The following is an 18,419-nucleotide window of genomic DNA, read 5'->3' as shown; positions in this document are numbered from 1 at the left end:
AATTTTGAGAGACTTGATCTTTACTTCAGTATTTCAATTTTCTTCCTACTGTGTACGTTGTACTTCTGGCCCACTACAATTCAGAGGTAAATTGTATACTTTTACTCCACTACATTTATATAACACCTTCAGTTACTTTACAGATTTTGATTAATGATGTGAAATATAATCAACTCTTAAATCAGACTTTAGTTCCACCTGGAGTAAATTCACAAGCTACCCTGCAGTATACAAAGTCATTCAAACTAGCTGCACCTTTACCAGCTTTGATAACACTTTAAAGGGCCCATGTCATGCTTTTCCGGTTATTACCCGTCCCCTTGTTTGTCATGAAGGTTTTTATGCATGTAAACGGTCTGCAGAGTCAAAAACCCTCAAAGTACACCCTGTAGCAGGCCCGGTTCCAGAACAAAATGACTCAGGGTGCATCTGAGATTAGAGAGGATGCAGGTGATTTTTGTTTAAATATTGAAGTTAAAAGCATCAATCTGGTGCACTTTGAGAGCAAAATGAAGAGATCTATGGATACATCTCAACACCCATATGAAACAGAACTGTAAATAGATTTACTTTTTGCTTTCTCCAGTTGTGCTGCATTTACAAGAGTGGAAACCTCTGTACCAGTCTCACTTCTTGCACGCCTCTCCTTCCACAAAGCCACTGACTTCATGACTTTGCTTGACTCATGCCTTTCCAGTCCCTTATCACGTACAAGAGCATGGCGCCAGTTGTTGCAGCCAGTTGTGGTGAAGGCATCTGACTTACTTGAACCAAAATGTCTACATGCATAGCAGAAGATGGCATCTTTTTCACATGAATATTCCAGCCAATCTCTTTTTTTAAACCATGAGCTGCAAAATGAGCGCCTTACCCCACTGTACAGGCGAGTTGGGTACTTTTTTAAATATACCTGGGCAGGCTCTGTTTTGCCGAGGTCCTCTGGCACTTGCTGGCCGCCGATGGGTGGCGGTGTTTGGGGCAACAAAGACGGCTGGGCTGCTCCGCCTCCGTGGGAGAGGCGGGCAAAACTGGCGAGTCGGGCGAGTCGGGCGGGAGGACGTTATTGTCCACGACAGTGGCCGCGGGTAACGTAATGTCCCCATGATTTGAACTGTCATTACCTGCGGTAGATGCAGTGTTACTGCTGACGATAAGGGCTGGTTGTTTTAACCATTTTTGTGAGTTCCATCATTGACTGCTGTGTAAGCACCTTGCAGATGACGAACGCGCACCTGACATAATAACGTTACTTACCATTTAAATTGACCAAATAAATACAGCAGACCATGTTATTTAACCACAATTACAATTTATTTTATTTCAACTATATTCTTCTTCTTATTACTACTATTATTATTATCGTTATTATATATGTCAGTTTTTTCACTTTAATATATATATTTTTTCACTTTTAATTTTTCAAATGAGGGTGCATAACGACTCAACTGAGGGTGCAATGCACCCTTATGCACCCCCGTAGAACCGGGCCTGCCCTGTAGGGAGTAAAACTCTAACACAGAAAAGACCTCCCCAAAACGCCTCGTTGGAGATTTCTCATGTTCTTCCTGGGCATCGTGAGTTCGTGATACCCAGTAGTCTCGCCCAGAGCTATGAGCACCCTCTGCCAGCTGCCAGCGGTTTCATATACGTATATACTGTTGGAATCTCAGGTTCAGTTCAAAACTGTATCCAGTCATGCCAACGAGGGTCTGTTTCGTGTCTTGTGAGGGGAAATCTTCAATGTATGCCTTACCGAGGGCAGAACCACGACAAAGTCAGTGGTTGAAATTCCTTTTTAACACTGTTCCTTCAGAATACCGAGCCAGTATTGTACTGTGTGCGTGGCATTTCATGGACCATAGCTTCACAAACCTTGCAGCGATTAATGCCGGATTTGTACATCGTAGGACACTGAAGGAGGATGCTGTTCCTATTTTGTTTGGACCAGCGGGAGATTCGGTGCACAACCTGTAAGTATTCATTGTTGTTTGTGTGTGTATGATGTTTAAAGCAAACAAGGTATATCTACCACAACTGTGTAAATGGGTAAACGTTTTTCGAGATGAACAACGACGCTGCCGAGAGGTAGACATGCTAGGAAAAACATTGTTTTTATGCAAGCTAAAAAGAATGACCGAAACGTAGCAGACTACCGTATAAGATTGCAACTGTAAACACGTTATTGCTAGCCTAATATGAATCACTAGCTTTTGTTCATAGTGGTTTTATTACACTGAACAAGCCATTGACACAGTGCTAACTGGGCTAACAAAGTGGCTAGCGTTTACATATATCAACTACAATGTCAGCAGATGGCCTTACATGTTTCTCATTGCAGGAGAATGTCTGCATTCACACACGAAATACTCATAGACAGTATACTCAGGTGATTTACCCTACGGTCAGTACATTATAGTTGGCGTTCCTAACCGAGCTACCGTTCATAGCGTGTATGCTACCGAGATAAACAACGACGCTACCGAGAGGTAGACATGCTAGGCGAAAACATTGTTTTCATGCCAGCTACAATGAATGACCGAATGTAGCAGACGTACCCATATAAGATTGCAATTGTAAACATGTTCTTGCTAGCCTAGACTAGCTGTTGTTCATAGTAGGTTGGCATATTACACTGAACAACTAGCAAACGTTGGTTAGCATATGAGCTGGCAAGCTAACTGTGTTGATTAGATAGATAGATTAGATAGATACACACTCCTACCACAACTACTACTAACGAATCTAAAACAACTAAGTTTCTCTAATATTTTCTGATTTGCATTTGATTTCGTCCAGCCAGATCTGGAAACTCCTGGCGTATCTGGCGGACAACACATGACGGGATGACCACTCTGATGCCTCGTCCTAAAAAGCCCCGGCAGCAGCTTACAAAGCTGCAATAGACAAGATGCAGAAAATGCCTATAAGGGGAGGAATGGATGATATACAGTCTATACATATATGTATTAGGGCCGGGACTTTAACGCGTTAATTAAGATTAATTAATTACACAAACATTAACGCGTTAAAAAAATTAACGCATTTTAATCGCACTTATTTTTGCCCTGCGGAACGTTTCTCACTGGATGAGTTTCAGGCGTACCGATTATACTGGAGCACCAACTAACGTTCATGACCTCAGACAACAACAAACCACAGTGAACAATAGTCAAACATGAACGAAGAAGCTGATGAGACCGCTTTGGTTGGCCCCGTGGATGGCACATTTTGTTTTAAAAAACGGACGGATGGAAGCGTCGATAAGAGCACGGTTGTATGCAAATTATGCAAAAAGGAATTCGCATATCGCCGCAGCACATCAAGCCTCAAGTATCACCTCAATGCAAAACATATAGCAGCTAGTGTGGAAGCTAGCGTGGACGTTAGCCCGACTACGAGTACAAGGACCCACACCATACTTGCCCTCAGAAATCGGGAGCATTTTGAAAATGCAAAATGGGGGGGGGGGGGGGGGGGGGGTGCTAGTGGATCGCCGGAGCTGTTAGATTGACATTAACATGCTTATTGTAGTTGTAAGTGCACTGCCTTGCGGCCTGTAGCACCGTCCTTGATGGAGCATATGTGTGGACTGGACCTGCATTTTACAGGAAAGGAGTGAGCAGAGAGTAGAGTAGTTGTCGATTCTTGTTCTGTTTTCTGTGAATATCTGCCTCACCCTCTCAGACTTTTGAGTTGCGCGCGCTGCTAACTGCTAAAGAGACGTGTTACCATGGAAACCAAACAATGGTGTAGCTGTATTAAAGTCCAAGTGGAAACAGCCGTGTGTAAATCTGATTTTGTCAGAAATCGGGAGAAATATGACCCCAGGAGGAAACCGGGAGAGGGCAATGAAATCGGGAGTCTCCCGCGAAAATCGGGAGGGTTGACAAGTATGACCCACACCCAACCCACACTCAACCAGATGACTGGTTTCAGGGCCAGGATAACTAAGTCCACGTCTGAAAAAATAACAAGCTCACTGGATTGCACTCAACTGTAGACCACTTGGAGTGGTAGAAGATAAGGGGCTGCAAAAGGTACTACAGATTGCATCGTCTGACACAACATATGAGCTGCCATGCAGAAAGACAGTGACAAAAATGCGGGCGGGGGCAAGAGCTCCAACGAGCCATTTAGGACAGAGAGTGAATACTGGTGAATACACATACTTTACAGAGATGCTGTATGCAGGGGCGGACTGGCCATTGGGAATACCGGGAGTTTCCCCGGCGGGCCGGTGCTGTGTGTGGGCCGGAGGGCCAAAATCCTACTGGCCCACATTTGTAAGTGTTCCGGCCCAGCCCAGCCCAGCCCAGCCCAGTGGGGTGTGGCCCACTGGGCTGGGCTGTTTTGATAGGCTACCTTTGTTCTATCTATCAGTTTCAATTTCACACATCAGGCCCGTAGCAGCTGTCAATGCGCAGTGAACGATCAGGAGTGAGTGACTGAGAGACCTAGCTGGCAGTTGCTTACAGATGGATAAACAAGCTCCAAAGCGTAAAGACGTTTTTGTATAGTTTTTGTATACAGTATTGTAGCGAGCCCTGGGTTCAGAGGGAGGGGCTTGCATAGGGGGGGGGGGGGGGCAGGGAAACGGGGTTCAGGGGGTGTGGCTGTACGGCTGTACCCGTAGGATAGAAAAGTGGGAAGTGGGGTCTGACTCAGAGGTCGCGCGGCTGTGGAGAAGAACGTGTTGCCCACAATCGCTTACTGAGTTTAGGCTAGTTAGCTGGCAGGTTTATTGTTTTGGGTGCAGTCACTTTTGCCTCCACTTGCTGTTCAAATACATTTTGAAAGAAAAAGTAAATCTGTTTACAGTTCTGTTTTATATGGGTGTTGAAGAAGAAGAAGAAGAATTGGGAGGGATGAAACCCTCTTTAATGGTCACACATGCAGAGCACACAGCACACACAGTGAAATGTGTTCTCTGCTTTTAACCCATCCTAGTACCAGGAGTCTAGTACTTGGAGCAGTGGGCAGCTATTGTACAGCGCCCAGGGAGCAATGAGAGTGAGGGGGGAAGGGGGATGTCCGGTGCCTTGCTCAAGGGCACCACGGCAGGGCAGGAGGTGAACTGGGACCTCTCCAAGTAGAAATCCACACTCCAAATGTAGGTCTGGTCGGGGACTTGAACCGGCGACCCTACGGCTCACAATCCAAGCCGGTTACTTTGTAACGCGCTACTGTAATAATATTACTTTTGTCGGTAACGGAGTAGTGTAACGCGTTACTTTTATAATTCAGTAATCACACTACAGTTACTAACATTGCCCCGACACGCGTTACTTTGTTACTTTTATAAAATAATCACACTCACTGACAGACAAGAGGGGTTTCCGCCGCCGCAGGTTTGTATACATGTAGGCCTACGTAATCTGCGCGATTTGCCCGTCCACATCTCCACGTGCAGTGCTGCATAAACATGGCTGAGTCATTTCATCTGTAAACTTCCTCAACAGGGCCGCTCGCTCTCTTTTCTTGATGGCCCTCTCACGGGTGAACAGTTCAATGTCCCGCTTCATTGTAGGAATTCTGCCATGTCTCTACCACTTTAGTTTGACCATCTCTGTTACTAAGTTATGGAAAACTAAATAAATAAGTAATTAGATACCTTACCGTTACTTCGCTCATAAAGAATGATAAGAATAAGAATAATGCGTCTAGAACTGGTTTCATTAATTAGTGTCTTTACGTTTCACAGACTGTTAGCTTGTTGTGGTAGGCTGGTAGCCTATTTTATTAAAGAGCATATCAAAAGAAAGACTTGTGTTATGTCTGCCTTAATGCAATAGTAATTGGAGGTGCAAGTGGAGTCTCGCAGAGGCAAAACTGTGGCGCGCTTACACTGTAGGTGCACCGCAGTCTGCGTGATCTGCCTGTAGGGAGGGGCGGGCCGGCCCTGCGAGTAAAGTAACGAGTAAAGTAATGAGTTACTTTATGTAGACAGTAACGAAGTAGTGTAATATATTACTTTTTTAAAAAGTCATATGTAATATGTAATATATTACTTTTTTTTAGTAACGACCCCATCTCTGTCCACAGCATACACAGAGACCACAAAGTTCTTAAGGAGAAAACTAGTTGCTAAAACAAAACACGTTAGTGTACCTTGTTAGCTAATGTTAGCTAGCTGACATTAACGTTAAACATTGCACTCATATTACTCACTGAAACTTTTAAAGCCGGTCCCGCACGGCTCTTACAGAACCGACTAACTCCCCTTTCGTGTATGTACAGCTCTCAACATGCCCAGACTTGTCGTGATTTTCACCTCGTTTTATACTTTTTCGCCTCATTCTGAAAGAAACAGGTGAAATTTGCTAACGTAACGGCCATCTTTGTGATGGTGACGCGTATTGTGTGAGACCAGAGACCTGTAGTTCACTGAGCGGTTTCACACAAAAAAATGTGTAACTTCACAGTTTTACTACACATTTTTATTTTTTTGACTTGCAAAATGTTCTTTTAATTTGACAAACATCACATGTGTCATTCGTGGCACAATTCAAACGGGATCGAAAGATGACTTTTCTCTCTCCATTGACTTCAATGAATAATTTTCCGCTTCCGGGGTCCCATCTATTGATGTTCGCCTAGGGCGCCAGTTCTGGGGAGGCGCTGCGCTGACAGCTCTGGGAGGGGAAAAAAATGTTTTGATTGCTGCTCATCCTAATTTTCGGCCTTGATGTAACAACATTCATAATTAAGTAAATGTAACACCCTTTTCATCCCGGTTACAATTTTCATTTGCCCTGTACGATGGGCGCTGTAAGTGATGAAAATGGGGGATGTTGGCTTATCTGGCACCCGCAGCTCACAGCCAAAGTGCGAGTGAGCGTGGGAGCAAGCGAGGGAGAAAGGGAGGGTGCACCGGTACCAGCGCTGTTGTTATTAGCATCTGGTGCTAGCTGCTCTAACGGATATTAGAAGAAGATGTTTCTACAATAATGTGGAGGGAGAGTCCTCTCCAGTCAGACTGAGAGGCTGATAACTACAGCTCAGTGAGGTAAAGGACTCTGAGTGTTTAGATAGTTCACGTTAGTCTAAGTTATCTCAGTGGGTCTCAAACGTTTTGATCACAATTGATGTAAACACATATTTCCAAGGCACTCCTTTATCATTATTGGGATAAAACAGGTTTGAAATCATTCCAATGTATACTATAGGACAGTAAACCAGACATATCGTTTTAAACTGGAGAGATTAAAAAATATGCACAAATAAAATAGTAAAATAAGATACGTTACATGTATTTGTTATTGGCTATGGTAGGTTATTGGTTATGTTCACATACTTATTTAATTATTCAAATGTAAACCGATCTTTTTCATATGGGTGTTTAGAGTTGTACCCCCTAGATCTAGTCTCTAGTAATTCTGCTTAAAGTGCACCAGATTGAAGCATTTTACTTTAAAATGTTCAAACATTTCTTCCCGGTATGCCTGAGAAGGCAGATATGCTTGTTTTTCTCAACAAGAACTGTTTTTAAATGGGGGGAGGTTCCTTTAAAAGTTGGACTGTTGCACTGTTACAGTTACATAGCAGTGAATATAAACAGACTGATTAATGTGAATATTACTGTAAACTAACCTGTGTAAAAGTTTCTCGAATAAATCTAATTTATTTGGTAGAAGAAGCATGTATCATTTTTTTACCCTGCCCCTCAAAGAATCGGAATTGAGAACCGTTAAGAACCGGAATCGAAAAGTAGAATCGGAATCAGAAACATGGAAATTCAAACGATACCCAACCCTACCACCTGCAAACACCCCCTAAATTGTCTCACCCATATTGAGGATGCTTCCTACGCCCATGTTTTATTCCATGTGTCAAGTCAGGCAAATTGGGTCAAAATGTTATTGCATCAATGATCTGTTAACATTTAAATCACTAAATATATGCTGTAACTATTTTGCTCTAGACAACTCAAGGCCTCAGGTAATGTGATTACTATATGAATAATTGTCCAAAATAACATAAAATGCATGGGGTTTTTTGTTAAGTAACATACTTTCGTCGCCGGCTGGCCGATACATGCCGCGCATTAAGTGGGCCTGTCTGTCAATTAATCCCCGGGCCACTTTTTCCCCCCAGTCTGCCCCTTGCTGTATGCGAAACCAATGTGAGTTTGGAAAATTGCACAGTATAAATCTATTTTAGTATACCTCAACAATGGAATTATGATCAGTGGAAATGGCCACGACATGGGACCTTTAATGATCAATCATTATAATCAAACATATATTGTATGATTCTGAAATTGGCCAATTTTCACAGTGAGTTTACTTTCGCTACTTTAAGTATATTTTTATGCTACAATAAGTGCAAAACCATAAAGATTAAAACTCAGAACAACAAGGAAACTGCATATATGTTCACTTCAAGAAAGATCATGCTGGTTAATTAGTTCTGGTTAATTAGTTATAAGGCCTAAATTAACTCAAAAAGTGCTTGGCATTTTTTTTTTTTTTTTTTTTTTCAGCATTAATGTGATTACCAAGGTACAATCAAAATAGTGACCAGCTGCATTTACCTGCTCCATCACAGCTGCAGGTAGTTCTGAATCCTAGGCATTGCCAGAAACCCAGTTTTAGCTAATCCATTTATTGATATGGTTACTGCCAAAGCTACTGTCCATGAGGCCTTGATCACCAATCTAGTTGATCGACAGGCTAAACCTACCTGCCAGTCGATGATAGGGGAGAAAACATTGGTCCTCCTTGAACAAGGTCTCCATCTGGATCATGGTTGCCATCAGGGGTCAAAGGCCAGTGTAATTTCCCCTCCCTGGCATCAGTAAGAAATCCATCTCCCTCCTCCATCTCTTTACCAAACTCTGGTCCTGGGAGTTTAACTACGACCACATCATACCAATCCTGGCTTCCTTATAGCATGTATCTGTTGCTTTGAGAATCAATTTAAAGATGTTATAAAAAGACTTACTGTTACGACCCCTCCCTTACTGCCCCGTGTGTCTGCTTCTCTCCGCTGGCAGCAGTCAGGGAGGGTCATTAGGCTAATGTGGGGACACCTGTGATGTTCTCCACAGAAGATATCAATACCAGTCAATGCTCACTGTCTGTCCTGCCTCCAGGTTCCATACGTTGCTTGCTTTTAAAACTTACACACACCTTTTACTCACCCATACATTACACTCACAACTCTTCACATGTCACATGATTTTTATAAACTACATATTTACCAATTTACCTTACTTTTCTCATCTCTTTGGCACATTCTATGAGCTGGTATTTCACTTTTAAAAGCCTTGTAAGGCTTGGCCCTAAGTTTTCTTCTGACCCCTCTTTCTATTGCCCTATGTCTCATCCCACACCCTGACATCCTCTGATGCACCGCTCATGATCCGCAAAAGGGAAACAGCCTTTGCTTTTAGGGCTTCTGGACTTTGAAAAACTGTTTTTCATGCAACAGAAAAATTGTTTCTGGTCTGGACTGTGTCACTTTTAAAAACCTACTTTTGTATTTTATTAATTGTTCTGAATATCTGTGGGTTTTTTGGGGGGGTGTTAAAGGGAAAGTACTAGAGAACAAGGTCGCTGTCTACGAATTATACAATTAATGTGAATTAACGATACGCCTTGCTAACCAAGGTAGCTAGCTAGTTATAGCACTAGCTGTTGACTTAGGGTTTGCTATGCTAACATAACCTACCCTGTAGCCAACACCACACAGAATGACAGTGTTGGATCAGGAAAACCACAAACTGGTGGGTTTGATATTCTCGAAGGCTGAAACATAACGATCTGTCTGAGGAGGATTTTAATGACCCTTTAGCGCACAAATGTGCTTAGAATATGACATCTGGCTTTCATGTAACAAGATTGCTTTTGTGCTAAGTTGCACATTTGAGCTGAAAGTAATGGTAAAAACAAAGCTTGTGTCGAAAATAGTGTTCCAAGGCAAATATATTATACTCTGCTATTACAACTTTAATATTGTTTTCTAAGATTGCTCTATCATTCCTATCAATCAAATTGTATGTCACTGTATTCTCATTTCTTTAGAAAGGCAGCCGAGATATAAGAACATGGTGACAGTACTGAAAGGGTTATGTGCCGTGAAAGTGAAGTGGAATACACAGTTTTTTCTCTAAAAGGAAACTTTGGACTTACACATCCTCTGTCAGGCTTTGAAGGCGACACATTGACCGTGAGATTCTCACAATGAAACTTTTACAAACCACATGTATTCTTTAACACAGGAAAAAAATTTTTTATAACTGATAACATAAACCTGCATCAAGCTTAAGCCACTGCTGAAAAATGCTTGACAAGTCAATGAAATGTTGTTGTTATAGACATGGAACAGACTCCTGCTGCTTTTAGATGGCTGCATATCATGAGATGCATTGAGTTATCTGGTTCCAAAGTTCTTGTAGTGTCCCGTCAATTATGTTAAGTTGTATCATGTTTGTGATTTTCATGTTCATGTTAGGTTAGTTTATGTTCCACTTCTTGTTTTATTTTGTACTCACCTTGTCTCATTCCAGGTACCTTTACTTCCTGCTTTGGTTCTTTTTCCCGCCATCGTCAGTGCCGCTCCTGATTGTTTCCACCTGTGCCCACTTACCTCATGTATATATTGTCCTGTCTCCCCTTGTTAGTTGTCGGTTCGTCTTGTTCGTCGTCCCAAGAAGCCAGATCAAAGCCATCGCTTAACAGAGGTCACTGTATACCTAAAACCGCCAACGGGTAAAATGTACCCGCTATTGATTTTCAAGGTACAATGTTCTTTTATTTATCATACAGAACAGTGAGTTTTGATCGCACAGGGATGAAACTTATACAAATAGAATCTTTGGACTCTCAGCTTTTCATATGATATAGTTTGTGCAGATAACATGAAGTATATAATATCGCTAAGAGTGCTGATTTAAACGCTTGGTGTTAGACTTGTGTTTTGTTTAGGTACAAATCTCTCTATCTCTCTATCTATAACTATCTATCGATCTATCTGTAATGTTCTGTTCTATGGACATATAATTGTCTACATAAACAGAGGATGCAGACTACTTCTCTCATTCCGAGTGTCCATCTTTATTCAACTGGCACGTAACCTGCACACATGCATTACGTCCTCAACGTGAGCTCAGTCATCCAAGATCTTGTATTCTCCAAGATGTTACACTATCTATAACTATCTATCTGTCTATCTCTCTCTATCCGTCTATCAATATATTTACCTATCTATCTCTCTCTCTCTCTCAATCTCTCTCTCTATCTATAAGGAACCGCAGTAGACAAAAGGCGTTGCTATATCAACACGTCATGTTTACGCTGCATTTTCTATGAGGTAAATATTACCCGCTGGCGGATATAGGTATAAATGACATTTTTTTTGGCGATTTTTTCAATCTGACTTCATATTGACAATTGTTAACAACAGAGGGTGCTACATAACACAATTTCAGGAAAAGTAATATGTAATATATAATATGTTATTGAACAAAAGTTACATACAATCAAAAAACAGCTGCGGGTAAAATGTACCCGTTGGCGGTTCTAGTGTTAAGAGAATCAGTGTTTTGCCTTTTTCCCTCCATGTGAGCGCTTTACTTTTGTCATTTTGTTATTTCCTCTAAAAGAGTGATTTTGTTTTTGCAAGTAAAGATTATTTTTTCTCCAAACCTTTTTTGTCTCTGGGTTGTGCATTTGAGTCCTCTAAACTATTGAGTCAAGGTTCCTAACAGAACAAACCGACCGGTATGGACTCAGCCAACCCCAAGACTCTCCAGACCGCCCTGTCTGCACAGGGAAACATCATCCATCAGCACCAGGAGCAGTTAAAAACCGTTAGCAATGGAGTGAAAGACCTTTCAGAACGCCAGGAGGATTTCCAAACCTCTGTCACATCACAGGTGAACCATCTGGCAGAACAGCTCCACAGAGTCCTCATTCATCTAGATGCAACTTCTACAGCTCCGATTCCTGCTATGCCACCTGATGCCAATCCTGCTGCTAATCAGACCGAGGTCAGTTTCTCTCCTGTCCCACTGCGGTTGGCATCGCCAGAGAAATATTCAGGTGAATCTGGCAACTGCAGAACCTTCCTAGTCCATTGTGACCTGCATTACAAACTTAACCCAGCCGCGTTTGTGTCAGATGAGGCTAAAATAGCATTTATGGTCTCCCATTTAACCGGCAGAGCTGCCGCATGGGCCACTGCGGAGTGGTCAAGAGATTCCAGTATATGTAGATCTTTCAAAGCATTCAAAGACACTATGAGCAGGATTTTTTATCTTACCTCACCTTCCGGTGACGCGCAACCACGGCCAGTATTAGATTATGCCATAGAGTTCCGTACCATAGCCGTAGACAGTGGCTCCACTAGAACTACCACAAGACCTTGAATCTCTGATTTCCATGTCTATCCGAGTTGATAACCGCCTCAGAGAAAGAGAGAGAGAACGGCTCCGAACTGCAACAAGACATCCCAGCCACCAGGGGCGTTCTCTGGGTAAGCAACCTTCATGGGATCCCTTGTTTCACTCTTCATCAGGCCCAGCAGGAACAGCGCCATCACAGGCACCGGAGGAGCCAATGCAGCTCGGGAGAACAAGGATTTCTCCAGAGGAAAGATGGCGCCGCCTGCAGGAGGGATGCTGCTTTTTCTGTGGCCAATCGGGTCACCAGCAGGCGACATGCCCGGGAAAAGGGCATGCTCACCAACCATGAGGAGGGCGCTGGTGAGCAAGATTTCCTTGGACTATCCTCCTCGCACATTCCCCCAGGTTAAAGTCACAGCTAACAGTCAGACACATACTCTGGGGGCGCTAATTGACTCTGGGGCTGATGAAAGCCTCATAGACTGGGGTTTAGCTAAACGCCTTAATATTTAGACTGTCCCTCTCAAGCATCCCGTCAATGCCAGCGTGTAAAGTAACTGATTGTACAGAACCCATTCAAGTGACAATTGATGATAATCATGTAGAAATAATGCAGTTTCATCTGTTCAATTCAGCACAACATCCGCTGATTTTGGGGTTTCCTTGGTTAAAAACACATAACCCACATATTGATTGGTGTTCAGGACAAATTAAGGGATGGGGAGGGAATTGTGAACAGACCTGTAAGTTCGGCTATTTCCCCCACCATGATGTCACCAAAGCCCCAGTAACCCAACTCAGCTCAGAGACCATTTCCTGTAGAGCCCCACAAACTGTTGCAGTTTCTGATTGAAGCTCAGATTTTCCTGACCTTTCCAAGGTCCCCTCATGCTGGTGGTGACAATGTAGCCCATTGACATTAAAGAGGTTTTTAATAAAACCAAAGCTCTGTCACTGCCCCCTCATCGTCCTTTTGACTGTGCCATCGATCTGCTGCCTGGCGCACCCATCCCTACGGGGCGCTTATACTCCATCTCGGAACCGGAGCGGGCGGCCACGGACGATTACATCTCCTCCTCGTTGAAAGCGGGGATAATCCGTCCCTCTTCTTCACCTGCTGGTGCAGGATTCTTCTTTGTGGGTAAGAAGGATGGGTCGCTCAGGTCATGCATTGACTACAGCCCATTGAACGAAATAACTGTTAAGAACCGCCACCCACTCCCGCTGATGTCTTCAGCATTTGAACTGCTTCAAACAGCTAAAGTTTTTACCAAACTCGATCTTAGGAACGCTTACCACCTCGTCAGGATTAGAGAGGGAGACGAGTGGAAAACGGGCTTCAACACCCCAAGCGGACATTATGAATATCGGGTCATGCCTTTTGGACTTTGTAATGCTCCTGCTGTATTTCAGGCTATGGTAAATGATATTTTGAGAGAGTATTTGAATGTTTCTGTTTTCGTGTATCTGGACGATATTTAGATTTTCTCCCCAGATAGTCAGTCTCATGTCATTCATGTCCGCCAAGTTCTCCAGAAGCTTCTGGAGAATCAGTTGTATGTGAAAGCTGAAAAGTGTGACTTCCATGCAACCACAGTCTCCTTCCTGGGCTACATTGTCACCACCAATCAGGTGCAGATGGATCCATCCAAGGTCAGTGCGGTGACCAACTGGCCCACTCTGATAGCAGCAAAAGAGTCCAACAATCCCTGGGGTTTGCCAACTTTTACCGGAAGTTTATACCCAACTTCAGTTCTGTAGCCGCACCTTTGCATGCTCTCACCTCCTCTAAGGTTTCTTTTCAGTTGACCCCCCAGGCCGAGTCCGCCTTCCAGTGCCTCAAGAAAAGATTCACCACAGCACCTGTACTCACTGTTCTAGACCCCCAGAGACAGTTTGTGGTTCGGGTTGACGCATCCAACGAGGGCATAGGGGCTGTGTTGTCCCAGCTGTCCTCTGAGGATAACAGGATGCACCCCTGTGCCTATCTATCGCGTAAGTTGACCTCAGCTGAAATAAATTATGATGTGGGGAACAAGGAGTTACTAGCTGTCAAAGCAGCATCGGAGGAGTGGAGACACTGGCTAGAAGGGGCGGAGCAACCGTTTCTTGTTTGGACTGACCACAAGAATTTAGAATATGTTAGGAAAGCCAAGCGACTAAATTCACGTCAGGCCTGGTGGACTCTGTTCTTCAGCAAATTTCACTTTGCATTATCTTTTCGGCCCGGTACACAAGACCGTAAGCCAGACGCACTGTCTCGTCCCTTTGAGCCTGAACATAATGCCAAGGAACCAGTATCAATCCTTCCACTGAACTGTGTGGTTGGGTCGGTAACATGGCAGATAGAAACAGATGTGAGGCAGGCGAATGTTGCGAGCCCGGCACCCAGCGAGTGTCCAAGCAACCGCTTGTTTGTCCCTGTGTCTTTACGCTCTCAGGTAATCCACTGGGCTCACACGTGCAAGTTCACATGCCATCCGGGCGCCCGACGAACAATGTTTGCCATAAAGCAGCAGTTCTGGTGGCCGGCCATGAAAAAGGAGGTCTCCGAGTACGTGGCGGCCTGTCCAGTGTGTGCCCGGAATAAGACCTCGTCCCAGGCCCAGATGGGTCTGCTCCAGCCCCTCCCAGTGCCTCAGCGACCATGGTCGCACATATCCATGGACTTTGTGACTGGACTACCACCCTCCAAAGGTAACACTACCGTCCTGACGGTGCTAGACCGTTTCTCAAAGATGGCACATTACATTCCTCTGCTCAAACTTCCCTCTGCCAAGAAGACGGCAGAGGTCATGTTAACTCACGTGTTCAGAATCCATGGTTTCCCCAGTGACATAGTCTCCGACAGAGGACCACAGTTCATTTCCAACTTCTGGAAGGAGTTTTGCCAGCTCCTCGGCGCCACCGTCAGCTTATCTTCTGGTTATCACCCACAGTTCAATGGTCAGACAGAGCGCCTGAACCAAGACCTCAAAACATGCCTCAGGTGCCTCGTGTCCCAGAAGCAGACCAATTGGAGCAATCACCTTACCTGGGTGGAGTATGCCCACAACACTCCCCTCGGCTGCCACGGGTCTTTCCCCTTTCCAGTGTGCTAACGGGTACCAGCCTCCTCTCTTCCCTGCTAATGAGGAAGAGGTCAAGGTTCTATCCGCGCACGCCATGGTCCGACGCTGTCGGCGGGTTTGGGCCGGTGCTCGGCAAGCGCTACTCCGGACCTCGACCCGGATGAAGTCAGCGGCGGATCGTCACCGGCGTGCGGCCCCCCACTACAGGGCGGGCCAGAAAGCCTGGCTCTCCACCAAGGATCTACCCCTACACGTTCAGTCCAAGAAGTTGGCACCGAGGTTTGTGGGTCCTTTCCCAATTTCGAGAGTAATTAACCCTGTCTCTCTGCGCCTCAAACTCCCCTAATCTTCGAGGGTCCATCCCACGTTTCACGTGAGCAAACTCAAGCCATTGCAAGAGAGCACTCTGGATCCCGTCTCCAAGCCCCCTCCACCACCCCGGATCATTGAAGGCGGCCCGGTGTACACAGTCAGGAAACTTCTGGCGGTCCGCAAACGGGGCCGAGGACGACAGTTCTTGGTCGATTGGGAGGGTTACGGCACTGAGGAGCGTTGTTGGGTCTCCTCGACTTTCGTTGTGGACAAGACACTCATCAGTGACTTCTATGATCGTCAGCCTGGGCCGTCGGGATTCGGCCCTAGAAGGGGGGGTACCGTAGTGTCCCGTCAATTATGTTAAGTTGTGTCATGTTTGTGATTGTCATGTTCATGTTAGGTTAGTTTATGTTCCACTTCCTGTTTTATTTTGTACTCACCTTGTCTCATTCCAGGTCCCTTTACTTCCTGTTTTTGTTATTTTTGCCCCCATCGTCAGTGTCTGCCCCGCCCCTGATTGTTTCCACCTGTGCCCACTTACCTCATGTATATATTGTCCTGTTTCCCCTTGTTAGTTGTCGGTTCGTCTTGTTCGTCGTCCCAAGAAGCCAGATCCAAGCCATCGCTTAAGATAATCAGTGTTTTGCCTTTTTCCCTCCATGTGAGCGCTTTACTTTTGTCATTTTGTTATTTCCTCTAAAAGAGTAATTCTGTTTTTGCAAGAAAGATTATTTTTCTTCAAACCTTTTTTGTCTCTGCGTTGTGCATTTGAGTCCTCTAAACTATTGAGTCAAGGTTCCTAACAGTTCGCCGCACTTTGTCTTGGTGTTTGCCCGCTAATCCACACCTTACAGTTTTTCTCGATTGCTTACACACTTTTTTTTTTAAATTGCTCAGTTTCTCAGAACACTTAACACAATTCACAAAAGCACACACCCAAAGTGCAAAACACCTAATTTCTCCTGCTAAATGAAGAACTGCACTCAAAACTACATAAACACTTACCAAATGCAAACTTTTGCTCCAAATGTAACACACTTCATTCACAATACAAGATGGTTTGACCACCCAACTACACACTGCTGAGCATAATCTAAAGCACCGTCTTTTATGGGCTATGCTCTGTACATAGAGGTTTCTACAGAGAAATATTGCTTGAGTATACAGAAATACAGTAAATGAAGAAATACAAATGACTTGTTGAAAAAAATCATATTTTATTCAAAGATAACATTGTGCATCATGCATCTCAGCACATAGTTAAAATGCTTCGGATCTCTCTAAGTGTGATGGCATTGTTTGCCAGAACCCAGTTTGTAACTGCTGCTACCTGTGCCTCATTGAAAATCCTTAGCCTTCCACCTGCACCTCTTTGTTTCTCAGTCCTTCAGATAAACAACAAAGATATAGTGGTTTACCACATTACATTGTGCAGGATTTTTGTACAGTTATAGAATGCAACAATTCAATTACAGTAATGAAGTAAATACGTTTCACACAACAGATATAAGCACTGATATATCATGAATTATGCAGAGCTGAACACTGGGAACTAACCTGTTTTCAAGTCTAAGTGTCCGGATTACAGAGGCAACAGTTCATCGGCTTAGATTAGGCTGAACCCTCTGTCCAGCCTTTCATCGACAAACCATGGTTGATAACATTTCATTTTAGAGAGTACTCTTCCTACTCCTCTCACTCTCAGCCCAGCTCTTCCTCCTCCTCTCACTCTCACCCCACCTCTTCCTCCTCCTCTCACTCTCACCCCAGCTCTTCCTCTTCCTCTTCCTCTTGCTTCCATGTTGGCTTCAATTGTTGCTGTAAGAAAGTAGCCTGCTCACCTGTGGTCTTTTTATAGTGCTAACATCCTGATTGATGAGCCAACAATTATGCAATCAGGTGTTTGCTCAGGTGGAACGTTTTTCTTGATAATTGGTCCATGTGTGAGGCATTTTGAATATCAGTGTTTTAAACCAGCTAACATGTGACTTTATGTCAGATTCCTGTGTCTTACGTGGAGAAACGTGTGCAGTGGTTTGCAAAAAGTGCCATGTTGATTTTGCGAATTGTGTGAAAAGCTGAAAACGTGTTTAGTGTTTTGGAGATTTGAGCCGATGTTTTGCTCTTTGAGTGTCAGTTAAAATAATTGTGCTTTATGTATAATTTTAATATATTAGTAATCGAGAAAAACTAGTTTGCTCTCTGTCTGCTATCTGCCTCTGCTCCATTTTCTCTTTGTCGGAGGTGGGAGAAGTACTCAGATCTTGTACTTGAGTAAAAGTAGAAGTACATAGTGTAGGAATACTCTGATAGTAGCCCAGCGTTCAAAATGTTACGTGTTAAGTGCAATTACAAAAGTATTAGCATCCAAATATACTTCAAGTACCGAAAGTAAAAGTACTCATTGTGCAGATTGGCCCATTTCAGAATATTATATGTTTTATAATGATTGATCATGAAAGTGTTCTCAAAGCTGGTAAAGGTGCAGCTAGTTTGAATGACTTTGTATACTGCAGGGTAGCTGGTGAATTTACTCCAGGTGCAACTAAAGTCTGATTTAAGTGTGATTATATTTCACATCATTCATCAAAATCAGTAAAGTAACTAAAGGTATTAAATAAATGTAGTGGAGTAGAAGTACAAGATTTAGCTCTGAATTGTAGTGGGATAGAAGTACAAAGTAGCAT

General features: G+C 43.8%; 1 protein-coding gene across 2 annotated transcripts in view; it reads left to right on the top strand.

The window, feature by feature from the left end:
- Positions 1 to 1,635: 1,635 nt before the first annotated feature.
- The window catches only part of LOC307040230 (NT-3 growth factor receptor-like), a 283,019-nt gene continuing 266,235 nt past the window's right edge, over positions 1,636 to 18,419 (top strand). The window contains exons 1-2 of one of the 2 annotated variants that reach the window (XM_079682872.1): positions 1,636 to 1,774; positions 1,908 to 1,970. Coding sequence is in view for 1 of the 2 variants with exons in the window: in XM_079682870.1 (XP_079538996.1) it covers positions 1,696 to 1,970 (275 nt within the window). In the remaining variant the exon portion in view is untranslated. Of the gene's footprint in view, positions 1,971 to 18,419 lie in introns of both variants that reach the window. The other variant, XM_079682870.1, reaches the window with a different exon arrangement.

The sequence above is a fragment of the Notothenia rossii genome (assembly GCF_949606895.1).
Source record: "Notothenia rossii genome assembly, chromosome: 5".
NCBI classification, from domain to species: Eukaryota; Metazoa; Chordata; class Actinopteri; order Perciformes; family Nototheniidae; genus Notothenia; species Notothenia rossii.
This window is presented reverse-complemented; position numbering and strand designations above follow the sequence as displayed.